The sequence below is a fragment of the Marmota monax genome, unplaced genomic scaffold (genome assembly GCF_021218885.2).
Source record: "Marmota monax isolate L192 unplaced genomic scaffold, Marmota_monax_Labrador192_F-V1.1 WCK01_AAM20220418_F8-fsc00264, whole genome shotgun sequence".
NCBI lineage: Eukaryota > Metazoa > Chordata > Mammalia > Rodentia > Sciuridae > Marmota > Marmota monax.
In genome coordinates this window covers 1,553,554-1,574,948 of record NW_026693143.1, presented here as the reverse complement: position 1 = coordinate 1,574,948, position 21,395 = coordinate 1,553,554, and the positions used below count along the sequence as shown (strand labels likewise).

At 31.7% G+C, this 21,395-nt stretch overlaps 1 protein-coding gene across 2 annotated transcripts in view; it reads right to left on the bottom strand.

The window, feature by feature from the left end:
• The window catches only part of Vps50 (VPS50 subunit of EARP/GARPII complex), a 116,354-nt gene that overhangs the window by 80,505 nt on the left and 14,454 nt on the right, over positions 1-21,395 (bottom strand). For both annotated transcript variants that reach the window (XM_046455189.2, XM_046455191.2), the window contains exons 3-12: positions 19,454-19,576; positions 18,342-18,413; positions 15,996-16,049; positions 15,100-15,170; positions 14,319-14,436; positions 14,185-14,220; positions 12,917-12,999; positions 4,142-4,184; positions 2,815-2,913; positions 1,224-1,364 (exon numbers count right to left, since the gene is read on the bottom strand). In XM_046455189.2, the coding sequence (XP_046311145.1) occupies positions 1,224-1,364; positions 2,815-2,913; positions 4,142-4,184; positions 12,917-12,999; positions 14,185-14,220; positions 14,319-14,436; positions 15,100-15,170; positions 15,996-16,049; positions 18,342-18,413; positions 19,454-19,576 (840 nt within the window). The remainder of the gene's footprint in view (positions 1-1,223; positions 1,365-2,814; positions 2,914-4,141; positions 4,185-12,916; positions 13,000-14,184; positions 14,221-14,318; positions 14,437-15,099; positions 15,171-15,995; positions 16,050-18,341; positions 18,414-19,453; positions 19,577-21,395) is intronic.

Genomic DNA, 21,395 nt, shown 5'->3' with positions numbered 1-21,395 from the left:
GTGTTCAATCCCCAGTTTGGGGGTGAAGGAACAGAAAAAAGAAAAAAAAAAAACTCTCTACTAAGAAACAAAGAATACTCTTAGGCTAGAATGAGAGACCACTTCCATAACAACTTCCATATTGTCAAATCAAGTATCTAGTTCTAGAATATCACCATCTTCAGACAGCAGTACCTGGCATAGTTTACACTTCATTCTTCTTACAACACTTCCTTCTTCATGAACTATGACACCACCATATCTTAGTTGTCTTCCCAGCTGCTCTCATATTCTTCCAGTCTCTCCTCCCCTACCTACATCCTGAAAGTCATAAAGCTAATAGCCCTAGTGTCTTCTTAACCTATACCATCAACCCTTTCCCCAATCTTCTTTTCCAGTATCATAGTTTTAAATACAATGTGTTGATGACTCTCAAATCTCTAAGTTTAGCCTTGATATCCCTAGACTAACCTCAGCATATCTACCTACATATTTAACAGGTATCAAACAGAATGCATGATTTCCGACTGCATCCTGCTTCTTCCCAGTCTTCCCTAAAAAAAAAAAAAAAATGACACTACAATTTCCAACTTGATCATTATTCTCTTTTCTTCATACTCTACCAGCAAGACCTACTTCTGAAAAAGCATGAATTCATCTACTGTTCATCTGTTGGGTTCTGCTACCTAAAGACTTAATGTTTCTTTAAGAATGAAAAAGAAAAGTGGTTACAGATACTGACAGGAGTGCATGTATACACATGGAAAGACTGAACAAAGATAACTGCTTAGAAGCACTCCAGATGCAATCACAGAAGAGAACTATCAGAGATAGAATAAAAGAAGCTATAAGAGGGTAGACAACCAATTTTGAAGCAACTGCACTTCAATCTCAGCAACCTCTATGCATTTGTATGACTGAGTCTTTAGTTTTTGAGGAAAAGAATAATATTGGAGGGCTGGGATTGTGGCTCAGTAGCAGAGCACTTGCCTGGCATGTGTGAGGCACTGGGTTCAATTCTCAGCACTACATAAAAATAAATGAATAAAATAAAGCTCCATCAACAACTATAAAAATACTAAAAAAGAAAGAATAATATGGAAGAAAAAATAAACTTTTAGCAAACTATACTTGTTTTTATTATAGTAGCATCTTCAAATAGTAGGTGCAAAAAAAATTGGAAATATAAATTTAAAACACAGGAGACAGACATATGAACAGTAAGTATTTAAGCTACTACACACCGTACAGAGATCTTTATATTGCAGCTTTTGGAATTTTGTATCAGTGTTTCCTGCACATAATTCCACATAACCAAGGACAACTTGAAACACAGTATTGTGAATGGCTTGGGTAAAGTGCATATGAAGTTGATCCATTGCAGTCTGTGGAAAGAAAATAGGTACAGTATAATTTCATTTTCTTAAAATAAATAAAGTTCAACAGATTACAAAAACACAGGAAAAAATCTTCATCAATTATAACTATAATACAAAGATTGCCATCATTCCCAGAATTAATTGTAGTATGGATTATTTGCAGATAACCCTTCATATAACCATGACACTATACCACTCAAGTCTGAATAGTGAACTGTTCTATTGCTCTGCATTTGTAACTAACTGGTACTCATCCTGCTCTGTATAAATGTGCTGTGGTATATCACACCTCTGGATTCTCTCTGCCATCACATATTCATTCTCTTACTTCATTCAGGACACTCTACAATAGCTTCCTTCTCAGAGAAGCTTTTCTTGACTTCCTATCCTATACAAAGAAGTACTTTCCATCACTCTATTCGCTTATCCTGAATTTATATTTCTCCGTAGCAACTGTTATCACCTGACAGCATACGCATCTATTTTTTGAATGCTCATATCCCTCACTAGAATATACATAAGGGCTAATATTCAGAGGACGAGAGTAATGCATCTGGCAGGTACCAATACATATTAAATGAAGGTAAAAAAATCTTCAGAAGAAACTTAGAAATCATAATTTTATTTTTGAAGGTCTTTATATATGTATCTCAAAATTAACATATCTTTCTTCTTGTATTTTTCCGTCCAAGTACAACCAAGATGTGAAAAGTCAGAAGGTACAACAATTAAGATATTAAAATGTAAAAATTTTAAATGGTTAGGTGAAATATTAAATTTCCTTTTAGGAGAGAAGACCACTTCAGAGAAGAAAACATTTAACACCTATCATGATTAAATGTAGTAAGTGTAAATGTACAATTCTGTATATACAGAGAATACAATAAATTTTCAAATCATGGCCCTTGTTCCAAGTTCTTCAAGGAAGTCTTTGAACATAAGAGTGTGCAAAGTCATGTATTACAAGAGGAGTTATGGTATTTGGGGAATAACAGAATCCTCTGAAAAATCTGATGAATGCAATAGGCCTGTTTTAAAAGATAAATGTACACAAGTTTACACACCATTTTAAGAGAGTTGTGCCAGCTTATCTAGGGACAAATGAAACCCCACATTAGAAAGCCATGTTTCAGGATCAAGAGCTGAGGTCAAAGAAAGTACATGTCATCCCCCCTGAATTATCTTAAGATGAACTTTTTTCTTAAAACTTATACAAAATTGTGAAAATGCTAAACCTGACAAACACTTCACAGTTCAAAATAAACTTCTATAATGTTTAATCACACTACATACACTCCATGTAAGCAATCATGTTACCAATGTTAATTCAGTATAAAAATGTTCTTTGTTAAATAAAATGCTTCAAGGATACTACATTAGTTATTATATTCTGACTTAAATCTTGAAAGTAGATTTATGATTAATAAAAAAATGGAACATCCTTTTAAAAACTAACCTGTGTTTTTCCAAGAAGTCGATAAGCTTGTTGAACCTTGGTATAATGATTAATGTCAAAATTCTTGCAGATTTTGGAAAGAGCTACATCCAATTGTTCCTATTAATTAAAAGAGGAAGAGGTGGTTAAGTAATTGTTATCAAAAAGAATATATTAAAACCATTCTGTCACTTTTAACAATATCTCAATATATTTATGGTCACACTGGATTTGGTAGTTTTAATACTAAATTTAAATAAAATTATAAACAAATTAAAGTTACAATTTATAAGCAACTATAACCAAGCTTACTGCAATGTTGTTAGCATCAATTTCTATGTCTTAAAACTCTGCCTAGAGTTTCAAGGTAAACAAAATAAGTTTCTTAAGGAATCTTGTTTTTTACTTTTTCTTAATTTTGTTTCCTCAAACATTTGCTAAAATATTACAATTATAAGAACTGAATTTGTGAAACTATTCAATAACAACCACCTTTATGTAATCTCTAAAAAAGTAATTCTCAACAAAATAATGCCTTTGAAAGTATAAACCACAGCGTTTAAGGTTTTATACCTAAAAGCACTACTTTGTTTATGGCTTTCTACTTCAATAATGTCATTTTAAAATAATAATTATCTAAATATGTATAGAATAATATTTATATTAAGAGTGAAAAAATACTAACCTCTCAATAGAAAGCCTTCATTAAAAATATACAGGGAACTATCCATGTAAGGGATAAGCAGTTGTTTTTTTGACTATCAAGTTAGAATTTATTACAATTAGCAAATAATTGTATTTATGACCAAAGACTACTTTCATAAAAAGCGTCATTTTAAAGTCCAACTTTAACTTTCATAAGCACTCTTTTAAGGAAAAGCAATAAAGTAAAATATTAAAAGAAATCAAATAATTCTTATTGGGTTTAATGAATAGAATACTCTGCAGAGTATTTGGATCAGGCAATATTTACTCATAAGTCAAGTTAACTCACTCAACTAAAAAAGAGAAGCAGTTGATAAAAATGTAACTAAAATGTGGCAAGTATTTTGGAAATCATGTAATTTACATGAAAATATACCTATTACAAACAATTTGGAGATTTTTTCTAAAATGATGTTATTTTCAAGTCCTTTTTTTGAGGCCCAATAGTCCCTAAAATATTATTGAGTTTAAAAGTAGATTAACACTAAGTTGACCATGAGTAGATACTCCAAATGAAAACAACAGACTAAATATGGTTATTTAGAAACACTGGTAATGACAGAAATCAAAACATAATGCTGAACCTAAACTATTCAAAAATTTCTGAAATGAAAAAGTAATTTATGACAAAACTCCTTCTTACCTCAATTTGTTCTAAAGTATCTTGCAGCTTTGAATTCAGCTCACTATTAAATAAAACAGAGTTAGATATGTCTATCTTAAAAAAGAGACAAACTTAAGTGCTAAATACGTCAGCTGAAGAAATAATCAACAAATACCAGTGGTATGAGCACTTAAGATGTACTGATGATTCTACAGTAACTGCAATAAAGAAAAAGAAATCACATAAAAGAAAGAAAGAAATGAGTCAATACTAGCATCAATAGAATTGTGTAAGAAGAAAATCCTAAAGAATCTATACACAGAACTAAGAATTTAAGAATTCAAAATTAATTTTTAAAGATAAAAACTATAATTCAAATAAAATGTAAAATTTCAAAAATAAAAAAAATTAATCTCTCTAGAGCAGTAACAAGGAATTAGAAAATGAATTTTTAAAAATATATTATTTTAAAAAACCAACTGTACAATGCCAAGACAAAATTAGAGTTAGATACATGGAAGTATATACCATGTTAATAGATTAAAATCTTCAATATGATTTTCACCAAAATGATCCAACAGACAATAAATACATAAACAGGCACTTGAGTTCATTAGTCATTCAGGAAAATCAAGTTAAAGCAACAACAACAAAAAAAAAATTCTAGTATTTTTTGAGGTCTCATAATCCTAAAAATATTGAGTTCACAAGCATATTAACATTAATATGCATGGATATACCAAACAAAATATTAAATGTCATAGTCTAGAAATACTGGTAATAACATGAGAGTCAAAATAATGTTGTACCTATCCTATTTAAAAACCTCTGAAAAGAAAAGGCCATTTAACTTATGATAGGTATCTGTGTTACAACCAGAATAGCCCAAAATATTTTTTAAAAATCAAGATTCTATTACCAAACGTTGGCAAGGATTTGGAGCAAAGAAGAGGAAACTGATACAACATTTTGGGAAAACTACATCCGCTGAAACTCGACACACACTCTTACTTCAGCAGTTCTAGTCCTGGCTATATGCATATATGATCCTTGCAGCATTATTTGTACTAAGCAAAATCTTAAAACTGACATGTGTAAATTGTTATGTCTCATCACTAAAACAAATTGATGAAATCTAACAAAATAAAGTATTTTAATTAAAAAACTGATATAGGTTTTTTACAATTCTTAGCTGCTGATGATAAATTTGAATCTCAAATGCCTTATCAGTCAGAGCAAAGAAGGAAAGCCATAGTACACAATTTGGCATTCATAATATCAAAACCTACCATTAATTTACAAGGGAAAGAAGCAACAACAAAAAAACAAAAAAGAAATTTTTTTTGTTGTCATTAAGTTCTGAGAGAAATTTTTTGCAAGAGTTTTGATAAAGGGGACATTTTATCCCCAAAGGCTAACAGCCTGACCACATCACATCCTTCCATTATATACAATAACAGGCTCCTTGCAGTGGCTTTTTACAGAGCCTTTCAATATATGCTGAGGAGATACTGAGAGAGAAAGAGAGGAGGGGGAGGAGGAAGGAGATACATAAAGCAATTTGTTAAAAAGTAAAACCAAAATAATACAAGTACCCAATTTTTGATGGTCTCAAAGATAAATGTCCTAAACCCAGAGAGAAATTTGATTATTTTCTACAAATACTGTTTACCATAAGCATTTTTTGGTTAGAAGTTCAGGAAAATTGGTAATTATATTCTTCAGTAAAAGCTAAAGAGTAGACAAACTATAATCTCTGACAATCACCAATATAGGGTTGATGCCTTGTTAGAAAAATGAAGATCTCTAACCAGAATTTATAACTGACATTCAAACAAATCCACATATAAGGTTAAGGGAATACTTGTAAGTACTATTGAGATTTTCCTTAAAAAATGATTCTAGGACAACTCCTGTCCAAAAAAACAGTGCATACATGCATAAATGAATGAATGAAAGAAGAGCTAAAGACTCTAAAATAATATCCCAAAAGGGACAGACATGATAGTGCCTTTTGCTTAGAAAGAATTAAATAAATTCTCCAACAAAACCAAACAGATCAAGGGATGAAGAAAATGCAGTGTATATACACAATGCAATACTATGCAGCCAGAAAAATGGATGGAATCCTGTCATTTGTGACAACATGGATGTCTGGAGGACATTATATTAAGTGAAATGAGCCAGGTACAAAAAGTCAAACACCACATGATCTCACTAATATGCAGAATCTTATAAATAAGTGGACCTCACAGAAGTTGAGAGTAGAAAAGTGATACGCGCAGTAGAATAATGGTTACTTATCAATATGTACAATTATTTTGTGTCAAGCAAAAATAAAATAAAACCTTAGAAATATCAGTATCTTTTATCACTTAAGAGTTTCTTTCTTAGCATCACATTCATTTAATTCAAGCTCAAAATCTCAGTGTCATATGTAATTCTTCCCTCTCTTCATATGTAACCAATAATCAAATCCTGATGACTCTACCATTTCATTTCAGTATTCCCCATATCCACCTATGCTAATACTTTCTCAATTCTGTGTCCCATTCAAGCATTATCACCTTTGCTTGAATTGTTATAATACCCTCTTAATAAGTCTCCATATGTAAGGTATACACCCCATACATCCATCTTATTTGACAGACACTGTACAACACTCTTCAAAATGCTGTCATGGGTCTAGACATGGGTCTAACTTCACACTGGATTTGGTCAATATTCTATGTGTTTGGCAGACAGAGTGTTTTTAAATAGCCTGCTTGGGAAAGGCTTTGGGCAAAACAAGTATACTCTAGTTCAATGGGTCCTGCCATTCCCTGCTGGTTTACATCTGTTATCATCATTTTTATGTTACCTATTTGGTCTCTAAAAACAAAGAAGTTTGCAGCTCTTAAGTAAAGCAGAAATAAAATCACATGAATGTCTTACTTTAAAAAAAACTTTGGTGGTTCCCCATTAAACTCTAAAGATAAAGCCAATTACTACGGAAAGTCCCTGAACAATCTGAAATGAAAAAATAATTTCCATTCACTTTTTAATGCTTATATTTTAGCTTATATGGACTGTGTGCAACTCTGCCAAACCCCATATTTTCAAACTTCCTATTCTTAAACCAACATTCACAATAAGTAGAGTATCCTCCTCTCTTTTTTACTGGCAAATGCCCTTCTATCTTTCCAGGCCCAACTCAAATGCCATCTTCTCTGGAAAGTCTACCCCTGCTCACCAAAAGCTTCCATAATTTTCACAGAACCGTGTATTACAGTAAAGAATACCTATGACTACAACTCCAAGGTGCAAGTCTCCAAGAGACTGTCACTTATTCCCTAGTAACTCCCTAGAACAAAACACACTACCCAACTCAGAGCAGGTAATAACATCTACTGAATCAAATTTGTAATTTGAAGAAAAATAGCAACATTTGACTATTATTCCTTTAGGCCCTATTTTCTGCCTCAACAAATGAAACTGCAGAAATAGAAGAAAGGGAGGAAATTGTTTTAGGGGAAGAAAAACCATATTAGACTCTGGGTCTACAGATGCTTCAGCAAAAGAAAAATATGACCACAGCTAAAGCTAGATCTACTGCTCTACCAGATGGAGTTTAAAAGTATACCCAAGGCTGAAGCTAGGGACACAGATGCTGAAAGGCAAGGGCAACTGGAATGACAGTAACTCAGCACCTACAAACATTTTCTTTAAGGGGAATATACTGAGTTTGGAGGGAAAAGAAGTATATTCAAATTCATTCCTAGATGAGACTAATTTTTTCAGCCTCTCTATTTAAAAAATAAATGTGTTAGTGCTTATTTATAAAATTATCACAAATCTCTGTTGTTTTCATTGCTGCTCTAATTTATAGTTAAATTACTCTATATCTTATGTATTAACAAAATGCAAACATCATAACGTAAAGAATGCACAGGGTTATAAATATAAAATCTATAAATTAAATAATTTGGTTTTATTAAAAAGGCTTTCAAAATATACAACCACAGTTTGATAACAACTGACTACTAATCAAATAGACATATATAAAAATTACATGATCAAGAAATGGACATTAACTGTATAGCTTTTAAAGTCCTTAGCTATCATTTAGAAATGTGAATTCAAGCCATTTCAATTAATCAAAATAAGCTAAAAGGATCTACTCATAAACATTTTGATAAATAAAAGCTACATTATGGTAAAAAAAAAAAAAAAAAAAACACTAGTCCTAAAACAGAAAGCTAAAAGCTTTTAAAAGCTATCTTCAAGCTAAATTGAATGAATTGAACAATTCTACAGAGCACTGAACAATTCTACAGAAGCATTTTTGCCATCACTACAGAAAATATTAAAGATAACATCTATAAATAACTAATAATAGTGTTTTTATACAGCTGCTCTAGGATATGCACTCCAGCAAAAATTAGTCCGAGAAAGGGTGAAAATAAATTGTCTTTTTGTATGGTTGAATTTGTACAAAATTTTAAGATGGTGAAGGGATAATTAGCATCATATTGATCTTTCCAAGTTCTGTTAGTAACAAGCCATGTGATTTAAGTCCCTTAACATCTCTGGGCATCAGTTTCCTGTATAAAGGTGGGCTAGGTCGAAAGGGTTGCTTCCAACTCTAAGGTTTCCTGATTCATTTATATGTTGTACACCCTCTTATAATCAGGATATAAAGTATCTTCAAAAGCAAGAGGTGAAGTAGTTAGATGATGAGAACAAAATCTAATCAGGGATTAATATATTTTATGGATTAATAACCTGAAAGGACACTGTAATAGGTGTTCACTGTTGGCAGGTAGAATGTGGCTGGAAGAAGTGGGTTTCTTGGAGTATACCCTTAGGGATTATATCTTAAACCCCTGGCTCCTCCCTCTCTATCACTACTTCCCAACTACAATGAAGTGAGCAACTTTCTTACACACTGCCCTTCATCCATGATGATCTGTCTCACCTCAGGCCCAGGGCAATAAAATCCCCCAATCATGGACTGAAAGAACCCCTGAAATCATGAGCCAAAGTAAATATTACCTCCTCTAAGCTGTTCTTGTCAGTTATTTTGGTCATAGAGAAACAAAGATGACTAACAGATACCTGCTCAACGTTATCATCTTTTAGTGGTTCAGGGAAATTCTAAAACTCTTAGCATGAACATTAAGTGGACTTACAATGCTAAATGCTATAATTTTAAGCAAACTAAAAATTATAGTTTGCTTAAATTAAACTCTCTTCTAGTAGTTTTAATCTATTCACAAGAAGCAGAGAAAATATCAATGACCTCAAAGAAAACCTGATTTCCAAATTCTGTGAAGATAAACTAACAACCCTAAGGTACCAGGAAGTGTCTATATGACCTTTAAATCAGATATGTTTTCATTTTAACAAAACTTCTAAGATCACTTTGGATCTAGCCAGATCTGTGTCCTTAGTGTGCTCAGAAATTCCTGGAAGACGGAGAAGAGAAAAAAAGTACAGGAAATACACGAAAATCCTATCTCTTATTAACATTTTGTTTTGGGGAATAAACAGAGGATATCAATAGACAACTACAGTGATAAGTCAAGAAAATGATATTTTAGTGCAGTATTTATAATGAAAGCTACAAAGAAAAAAATTTATAAGCAGTTGAAGTGATTTATTCCAGGGAGTAATAAAAGAAAAAGTGGTTATAGCAAGAAAAAAAAAAACTTTACTTTTTTCTTTAAGACCATTTTCATTAAATATTATGATTTTTGCCAAGTGCAGATATTATTTTACATTATTTTTAAACAGCATCACAGAGAAGAAGGCATAAAAAACAATTTAAAAGAAGAAGAGAGCAGGGAATATCCGAGTAGTGTGATATCAATAACTTGATCCAAGCAGATCAAGCAATGAGGACTCAGGGTCAAGGCAATAGCCCTAGCTAACTGGCCTGCTGACCCAGCAGTAACATTCAATATTCAAACATTACTTGAAGTTAGCTTCCTGGTGGTCCCTGGCCTGAGCTTAGAGAAAAAGAAATCAGGCACATCTTGTAATAAAGAAGAAAAGTCCCTAGTACTGACACATTTGTAATTAAAAGTTGTGCCCATCTGCTATACAACTTAAAGAAGTTCTACAATCAACAATTTTCATGAAACTGTCAAGATACTTGAAAGATTATGAGAAATTAAATACATTCATGTTAAAAGTAAAGTACTCAACAAACTAATTCCAAAAGTACATAAACTTTCCAGCACATGCTACAGCATGTTCTTGGAATCCCTCAAGTAATTTTTCTCAAATGAAATAAAAAATTCTAAAGTAGTTTTGTCTTTTCAGAATAACTTTTCTTGAAACTAATTTAAATAAATTTTAAGTGAAAAAGAAAGTAAACGCTTTATTCAGAGACACTTTAACATAAACACATTCTGATTCTTATTCCCAGCAAATCCCAACTATATGACTCTGTCAATCAACTCAAGAATTGTCACATAATGCAAGATATTCCCTGTCAGTCATAAACGTGAACAAAACTGGTGTTACAGTTGCTTTTATTAAAGATGCTAGAACACAGCACATCTCAAGGAAGATATAAGGTACAGACAAGGTACCAGTTTTCCTTTATTTTGCAACCAACCGGGTACAGCATGATATTACTTGGCATTGCATGTCACACAATTTGAGACTTTACTAGATATTACTTGGTGCTTCTTTATGCAGAAGCAAATATGTGAATTCTATTTTTCATGCTAACTTTAAGAAGTCCAAATAATTTCTTTCAAAGACATTTTTATAGCTAACTTTTCCATGAAAGATATTTACTTTAGCAAGCTAAAATCAAATTTTTAACTAATGGAAAATACAGTTTCAATATGTAACCTGCTCCCTCAATTTCCTGTTACCAAATTCCCATTCATTCTTTCCCATTATAATAGATGGTGACCTTTACAAAGTCAATCCCTGCTATAATCCCCTGCAAAGTCATAATATATTATTATGTTCTCTATTTTGTTTCCAACCTCTCACTCTTTCCCAAAAGTTTTCAAATATTCAAGTTTCTCTGCTTAATTCCATCTCTCTCCTTTTCACAAAATTTCTTCATCTTATACTTCACCCACTCCCACAAAATCTGTCCTTCTAAAGTTCAACTATGACTTCTTTGTTGCCATAATCCAACAGATAGATATTTTCAGTCCTCATTTTGCTTAATATCTCTATAACAAAGATTTTATTCATGGGACCCATAATTTCCCATTCCCAACTCCTTACATCTTTCCCCAACTCCTCCTGTTCCTCCTTCAGATCTTCCTTAGTCTTGACCCTGAAAGACGAGTTAGATACCAATGCTTCCACTGTGTGCTCAAGATCCTCCTCTCTCAGGCCCAATTCTATTTGTGTCTGCTTCAATGCAAGTCCTTCTTCTATAGATAACGTCCTCTATAAAGCCAGAGATTTTTATTGGTTATTTTGTGTATGGTTCACCACTAAACTACCAATTTCAAAACAAGAAACCTGGTGTAAATATGCTCAGTAAATAAATAACTGCCTGAATCATTTCTAATCACTAAACAAGCTATTATCACTGTTACCAGATAACCACCACAAAACAAATTAAATGGATATTCTGTTGTTGCTTTTTTCCTAGAAAGCCTTGCTAGAAATTTCCAAATACATTCAACATACTAGAACTAATTATCAATTCAATCTAATAAGTATAAATGATGTCACCAAAATTTTAGTAATAACAGTTAATCACTCTCAAATAAAACCAAAGTATCACTGGTGCTACACAACTATGTAAATCCTAATCAAATAAAAAAGTGCATTACTTCAAGCTGCATAATCCTAAGGAAAAAATATAATGAATATTTAAATAGAATCTCTAGTGGAAAATAACTAGCTCTTAGCCTCTATTCAGCCAAGACCTATGAGAGTATATTAAAAGAAAAAAAATTCTAACCTTTATCAATGTTTTTCTACCATAATCCTTCCATTGTTCATATACTAAAAATCGACATCTGTAACATCAGTGAATTATGTTGACTGACTGCCAGAATTTCCAGAAAAGGGGAAAAAAAAGAGTTGCATTCTGAGATAGGTATCGATTTAACTTGAAACTGGATTTGCTTGACAAGCACTCTATTTTACCTAGATTGTGTGTTTATTTGGGATGGCTTGGGAGGAATGATAGAAATTAAAGGTAGAATTAGAGCTTTCCCAATGTACTATCTCAAGAAGTAATGCAAACCCTTTATTTTAAGCAAACCAAAACTCTATTAATAAAGTCAGAACTAACAGCAAAAGATGTGGCAGCCACTTTTGCTATTTTAAATAAGACATGTAACACATTAAATACATAATCAAGTATTACAAAAACGATTGTTACATGAACTGAAATCATATTTAAATTTTCTAAAAGACTTATGATGACGAGCCAAATACTTGAACCATCCGGATCTTAAAAACTAGCTGCAATAATACTCTCAACATTTGTATGATGGACACAGTTAAGGAGGAACAATTCCTAAGAGATTCAAGGAAAATGTGAGCAGATTAATTTATTATTTTCTACTATTCTATAAAAATGACATAAATCAAACTGGAAAGTACATAAAAAAAGAGTTTCAATGAGGTGATAAAGGAGGTAGGATTGAAAAGCATTTGATCTTTCACACCTGAAAAACTGTTATTTATAATTTTCTTGTACTTCCCATTTATAAACATGAATACCAAACTAGAACACTGCTCTCTGTATTAACCTTCAATGCTAATTAACATTGGATGTTACACAATTCCTACATTAAAAAATTGACAAAAATCAGCTTTAAATTTTTTATATTACCTTACCTTATACAACTATAATGTTTAAAAGTACTGGCAGCTTTCTGACATTCCAGGCACAACTGAATAGCTCCTGGATAGTCTTCCTCCTTAAGAGAATGGCAACAGAAGTCACATCATTGGAAACATTTTTCTTAAAACCCCTGATAAAAACACATCTCTTTTCATACTCTAACCCAACAATACAGAATCAAAAACTTCTAATTCTTCTTAAATAAAGATTAGAACACCAAAAATAGATAGAAAACAAAATAAAAAGAGGCAACTAACTCTAGGCCCAAACTGTATGCATTAATATATATATATATATATATATATATATATATATATATATATAAAATGTTCCCTCAAATACACAATAACATCCCTTTGAGACCATCACTTATGTGTAAAGTCTATACAGAATTATAAGCTGCTTCTGAAAGGATTCCTTAGCTGTTAACATAGCATCTTACTCTAATGTGTAAATAAACTGTTCCAAAATAGTACATACTGTATTATAATCAAGAGCCAACAATTCACCCACCAAGAAATCAAATATTTCTAAAGAAATGAATTTGGAAAAAAAGGGAAAATATTAATATTTTCAGAATATTTTACCACCTAATAGTAATTTAATACCAAATGAATTTTTCAAATGGATCTTTCAAACCCTAGTTTAGTAGTAACAGTTTAGAAGCAACAGGGTGATTATAAGAAAACCACAAAAAATGTTCCTGATGCTCATATCTAAATTCAACAGATGCAATTCGAACCATGGGATGCTAAGATAATGACAAAGTATCTACCCCAAGGAGCTCAAGTATTATGGGAAAACACACATATTTCATTATGTTTTAGTGAACCTTATTATGACAGAGATAGATGCAGAATGCTAAGAAAACATCAAAGAGAAAACAGATGGCTCAGGCAGGAAACTAATTAATATATGATACTAAATATAACAAAAACATCACACATCCCATAAATCACTAATATATGTTTGATGAAAAATTTAATGTTACTACTATTTGTATTTAATACAATCAAAAGGCTGAAGAGAACATGCCAATGTTAGTACACAGCAAATATTTTCTCAAATAAATTTGTTTTTCTAAAACGAATGTGTATTATGTTGATAGAAAAAGGCTCAAGGGCAATTACCTTCACTTGTTTAAAAATGTTCTTTATAGCAATTATCAACTCAAGAAAAATGCATGTCTGAATTTTGTTCACTATAATTTTTCTATATAAGATTATTAGCATCACCCAATTTCCAAGTCTTTTTAGCTTACCTCCAGCATTTCACTTAAGCGTACATCTGTTCTTTGCTGAAAAACACAAAAATCAAAGGTAAAATCTGTTTCAATCACAAAACTAAGTTTTAATTTTTTAAAAAGGGACCAATATACCAATGTTTTATATATACCAATGTTTTTATAGTTCTCAGAGATTTCAGAAGTCCAATCAGCAACTGACGTTTCCTTTGATTTGCAAGAAGGCCTAAACTAGCTTGAGTAAAACCTTCCTTTGCAATATTCAAGTGTCTGCAAAGTGAACAATAAACAATTAATATTTCTAATATAACAAGAATGCCATTTACACAGAACTTACAGGCCATTAGTGACCTGCATTACTATTAAAACTGGGGTTTGAAACTATAATTTAACAAATAAGTAATTATCTAAACCAGTTCTGTTCATACATGAAAGATGGATTAATGCCAATCCACAAATTATAAGAAAAGTACAGAAGTTGAGAATAAGCACCTAAAAACTTAATGCAAAGGTTGACAGAATAATTTTACTTATGAATCTAATAGTAAAAAATTGGGACTGTATTATATGTCTTGCATTATTTCTTCGTTTCATTTTTTCCTAATAATTTATTTCTATTTCATTTACAAAATACCCTGTAACAGGTTTGTGAAAAGAAAAGTAAAACAACACTGGTCCTTCATTGCAAATAATTTAGGAAAACCTAGTCTAAACAATACACAGCCAGTAATATTTCTTAACCCAAAAGTAGATTTGTATATATTTCCCACATCCTCTTAGTGCAAATTTCAGTTCATAACATATGTTCATTTAATGAATGCTATTCTAAAAACTACAACCATGATTTTAAAAAACAAGTGTCAATGACAGATTTCATACTTGTTCTTAAAATATTTTCCAGCTTAAAGAACAAAATATCATTGGAAACAATACCTCCTCCCATTTGTGCAGATAACTGCAGCTAACTGGAGACCTGTCTGCAATGAGGTAACTCTTTCAAGTTCCTATGGAAAGATTAAGTACAGGTTATTATTTGAGACGTTTTATTTTTCCTTCTTTCTCACATAGTACTGTAACAAAACCTCATGTGTTTCAAAGCAAAGCCAGCTTTAGAAAACAAAGTTGCAACAAAAATACCTAAACTTGAAAACTGTTAGTATATTTTTCAAAAGTTATTTAAAATGACTTCTTCCAACTGATTTTCACAATGACAGATGACAAAATATTTAGTCAGTATTGCTTACAAGAAAATCTAGACCCAACCTGTTTTAGGCAGGAATAAATAAATACCATTTACATGTTTCTACCTAACCGAACTTTGCAAAGTAATAAAGGCTATGACAAATATGATTTCTGTTTGCTAAGATGCTTTGACAAGGAATATCTTGATATGAACACTAGTAGATATTTCAATGGAATTTGAAAGCTCTCATTTTCTGATGAAAACACAGATTCAGATAAACAGTTTCAATTTTATCATATTTTAAATTCGGATTTTTACATTGTCATTGCTTCAGATTGCTATATTGTTGATCTATGTATTTGTTACAAAGTTAATGGAAGCAATTTTCACTGCTTCTTCTAAAGTTGGGAAAAGCTAAGACATCGCTTAGAATCATCACTTAAAGTATTCTTTTACTTCATTTTTGATAAACTGCCAAATGAAAAAGACACACATCCCCCCCCCCCCCCACACACACACACACACACACGGGGGTATGTTGTTTAACTAAAGGCAAAAGAATAATTATAATATTCTAATAGTTTCAAGTGTAAATCAATCCACCATTAAAAAAAATTATTATTAAAAATAGCAAATATTATCCTACCTTCACATAAGCAGGCTGTTTTTCAAGGATTAAATCTGCTACTTTTTTAGAGACCTAGAACATACAATTAAACAGAAGATGTAAGAAAAAGTCTCAAACTTCCTATAATATTTTTTATATTTAAAATTTTTGCAGGAATATTCCATATGTCTTCCCAATATAACTCTAGAGCAGCTATTGCAATGTTATGGCCATACACATTTCCCTATGTACAAGATTAGTAAAAGAGGTAGTAAACAAAGCACATAGCATGGTACCTGCACCTTAACAGAAACTCAATAAATGGTTACTATTAATGTTAATGAGTGTCATTACCTGATTTAGCAAACATGCATGAAAATGTAACCTCTTTAGGGCAAAGGAAATGATTTAAAACAATCAATTTGCTAAGACAAATTTTTAATCAACTGAATTTATGGAGATAATCTCTGGGAAAGAGAACTTGCTTGGACCCTTTAGATTCTTTGCACCATGTAAAAAGACAAGTCATTTGGTCCTCTACTTCTAAAAAGCTGAAAAGAAAGCTATGAAGCTATCAAAGGTTTTGTTGGTTAATTCCATGAATAATGTTAGTATCACAAGTTAGAATGATAATGATTTTGAAAATGAGGCTCTTATTCCACAATTTCAAGAGTACTGCTAACTACTCTGCAGAAACACCATATCTAGCAGGATGCATGACATACAGAGGCATTTAGTGTCTGCTCAAAAAACACAATTGGCTCCCCTACCCTAGGCCAAGGGAAAAGAAAACATTGAACACATACTAATCTACTGCATTAATCCTTTCATATGATCTTAATCTGCATCTAACATCTTTGGAATTACATGTATTATTTTCTAGATAAAACATTGATTGCTTTTGTCGAGAAAAGAGACCTCCACTAAGGTTAAGAATATCAAATTTCAAATAGCTTTTACATTTCAATTAATGAAGAGAGATTAATGTTAATCTGAAATATCATTTTAAGAATTTCAAACATTCAGTAGGACTGTCTAATAACAACTTAATTAAGATAATACAAACACAACCAAAAGAAGTCAAATAGGAGCCATAAGTAAGAAAATGCAATCAGGAAGTTCTAGCTCTATACCATGTATTTTGACATATATGTATTTATAGATGTGCATAGATAGAAATGATTGATTTTACTCAACTGGGTTTTAAAAAACATAGACAAAGTACTTATACTTAGTCTTCCCTGTGTCAGACAGTGTACAAAATGTTTTTCTACATTATTATCGCAATAGGGACTCATGACTATCCACCGAGAGAGGTTCCATACATCCTCGTGTTCCAAATGAGCAACCTTAAAAGTCACAGGTACTTGCCCACGGTTAATAAGCTGCAAGGCTAAGATTCAAGCCAACTCTTAGCAAATTCCAAAAGCCCTGTTTTGGAATGAGATGAGGAACATCCTCAAAATAATGCTGTCACATAAAGTACACATATAAGAGAGTATGTATTTAAATATGTTGAAACCAACAGAAGGCAAAAGATGCCACCTACCACTAAAATTGATTTTTTTCCCAAAAGCACAATACTTTATTACACAGTCCTCTTGATTTCAAGCCCACTCATACTACTGCCACCCCTAAGGAGACCCCAGCACCTACTGAGATCTCTGGGTATAAAAGGAAAGAGAAGTACATTGTCCTTGATCTGCCAGATATATTACTAAAAATCCTACCTTAAATTAAAATAGGTAAATTTATTATTACTGTTCCTTTTATTTAAAAATATTAATAAGATCACATATTACAATCTTATTTAGTGAGCTGCATATAGTAAGTCCAGTCAACACAAATAAATTACAGAATTACAGGGTTTTACAACATTAGAGGAAATGCAAGCCTAACCTATCACTTCACAGGTAAAACAAAAGAGTTTTAGCAAGGTTAAATGATCTGTTCAATGCCATAATTAAATAGTCACTACAATTCACACTTTCTAAATCTTAGCCTTGTATTCTTTTTATAAACCTATTTCAAGGAAATATGTGGACCTTAATTGTGAGATAAAAATACTCCATTACAATATTATAGGTAGGGAAGTCATGCACATATCACAGAGCCTGAGGTACTTACTAAACTGAAAACAAGTTCTAAGTTCTTTGATCACATTTAGGATTCCAGAGAGAACTCCAAGTTCTAGGAGCAAATCTATCAAAATAACATGAGGAAAACTGCATATGTATTAAAATTTTAATATAAATATATTATCTGATTCAGTCATGTTAAATAACAGGATTTGTTTCTATTTTAATATATTAGTTAAAACCATGAAATCTACAAACATTATATCTCTCTATTGTGTTTTGTCAGAAAGAAATATTCTTTACTTACTGCAGCTTGCTGTTGTTTCAATTTGTCTCTATACTCCTCTAATTCTTGCAAATTGAGAACAGGTGGGAGCTTCTATACAAAAAAAGAAAGAAAGAATAAAACCATAAACTGCATAATTTCATTTCATTTACCTAAATGCCTTTGACTCATGAACTACAATCTGCATTCAGAACACTGTCACCTGTCACACTGACTGCCCTTCATTTTTCCTGTCCTCTCAACCTCCCTTACTGGACTCCAGCCACAAAAGCCTACACATCATTTTTACACAACTGTCTGACTTCAAACCTCACCAGCCTTGTTCCTTCACTGTGCTACTCTGACCCCTAGAAAATCCCACTACTACTGGGGTGCCTGGTCCCTAAGCTGGAAGATAATGTTTCCAGGAAAATGTGAGAAAAATTCTTAACTCTAATCCCCCACTCTACCAGCCACAGATATGTCCCTACTTGTCTACAATAGAAATCAAAAAGACTTTCCCTCTGAAATATTATAAATGGTAACTAAGTTCTACAATGTAACAGTGACAGTTTTGGGACTACATTCTGGATTATATCAGCTTTTAGAGGGTAATATAGGAAACAAGCAAAAATATGCACACCATTGTGCACATAGGGAAATAGGCTGCAAGTCTTAACAATTGATAAATGAAACTTCAGAATAACTTGGGGACTGACTGACTTTGTACTGCACTTAGTTTTACCTAAAACCAAATTTTAAAATTCTAATTTTTTGAAGTTCCTATAAATTCAAAATGTAATATTGTAAACAACATTGCATAAGGGTTTTTATCATAATACACATTTATGATCAAAAGTCTGTTTTTCTAAATATATTTAGCCAATATAAAACAGAAATAGTACAATAACATATTATTTGCTAACAGGTGAAAAATAAAAACACAGCAATGTTTCCCTGACCAATGCTCTACAGATGTATTTAAAATCACATTTTCAAAAATAATTGGATCTTTTAATAATGCTCAAAGTTCATTAAAGCACAATATGATAATCATAGACCTATAAGTGCTCCTTAAAAACATTCAAATCTCATTAAATCAATCCAAGAACCAAACAGGTTTTTGATAGGTTTTAATCAAAGTTTTCTTTTACCTCCAGCTCATATCTGACAATATCAAATGAGTCTGCAGAAAAATATACTTGTTCAATACTATTAATTAGCTCTTGTTCAGCTTGAGGGTCACTTGGCTGTTCTCGAAGTTCCCTGAATTCCTCCTTTAAAGAAAAAAAGTCACAATTATAATACTGACAATTGTAAGAATTCCATTTGCATGGAAATAAATGATTATGTGTCTTAACCATCACATATCTTCCAAAAATCATCCTAACCAAGGACACAAATTATAAGCCATAAAAATTTGTGGAAAATTAGGAAATAGCCAAATACTTTAAAACTACTTATCTACTGGAAAATGAAAACTAGCCAGTTTAATGATTTGGATTTTACAATGAACTCCTTGAGTGCCAACAAAGTTAAAAGAACTTAAATGTTTAAAAAAAAGAAAAGTAACTACCTAAACCTATCACATACACACTCATTTTATCTTTTTACTTTTATATTTATTTAATTGGTACTGGGGAATTGAACCCAAGGGTACTTTAATATTTTCTTTTTTTAATTTTGAGACAAAGTCTTGCTAAGTTATTTAGGGCCTACCTAAGTTGCTAAGGCTAGCCTCTAACTTGAGATCCTCCTGCTCAGTTTCCTGAGTTGCCAGGATTACAGGCATGCACAACCATGCCCAGCTCATTTTATCAGCTCAGCAACACTCTAAAATCTGTCTCACCATACAAAAAGGGAACATCAGGGGCTGGGACTGTAGGACAGCAGTAGAGTATTTGCCTAGCATGTGCAGGTCCTGAGTACAATCTCCAGTACCAGGGGGAAAAACATTCCTGTAAAGGGAATATCACCTCAATGACTTTTGGGTCACAATTACTACTGGAATTCATAAGGTATGCCTACTACCTAGTAATTCTGCAGCGTTATAAGCAAATAAATATAGTTGATAAAGTGCAAAAAATATTAAGATTCAAAATTTGCTAAGACTGAAAAATATCAAGTATGTAGCCAAGCTAAAAATTTAAATAGACAACAATTATTTTCATATTAAGTGTATAAATGCCACTGGCATATGACACCATGCTGAAATTATATATTAAGTACCAAAACAAATGTCCCAAAATGACACTGCAGTCCGAAAAAAAAAAAAAAAAAAAATCTTTTCCTTTCAGTCAATTTGATGGCTTCTATGTGAAATCTACATCTAAATTCAATTCAGACACACTCCATTCTGAAAAGAATCTAGATGATGTTTCTTTCTTTCTTTCTTTCTTTTTTTTATTTTTATTTTTAGCGCCACTGCACTTCTGGTCTGTAAGAAGGCTTCTACCTCATCACTCTCTAAATACTTCACTGTTGTTAAGACTGCCTGCTCAACCAAATTAGACACTTCTTGAGAACTGAGATCACTTCTATTCTCCATCATTATGTTCCATAGTGTCAAAGAACACTGCAGTTAATAGTCACTGAACAAACTAAAATTAATAGTTAATTGTATTGAAAAGAAATATAAAACAAAAATGCAAAAATTTCTTGTTTTGAAAGTCAAAATTTTTCACAAATTCATAATAAAAAGATTCTTTCTTCTAATTAGAAATAATGGCAAATGTTAGTGACAAGAATATCTTATGCATATACATTGGAAAAATAAAATCAGTTACGATGCAAACTCTTAATATAATTACACCACAATTTTGCCATGATATAAACTGATTTCCTAGGATGTGAGATGTACAAAAATATGTAATTTTTTATCTAAAATAGAATGAATTTGTCAAGTACTTTACATAAACAAAAGATTTCCTACAAAAAAAATGTAAATACAAAACTGGGTGGGAGGGGAGTACCAAATGAAATTCTCTATATCATATTAAATTATGTGATTTAAGGAAAAAGGTTACAATGATACTGGGATATTTAAGCTAAGCTAGAAATAAAATATTTCAGTTGTATAAACTTGTTGTATTATTA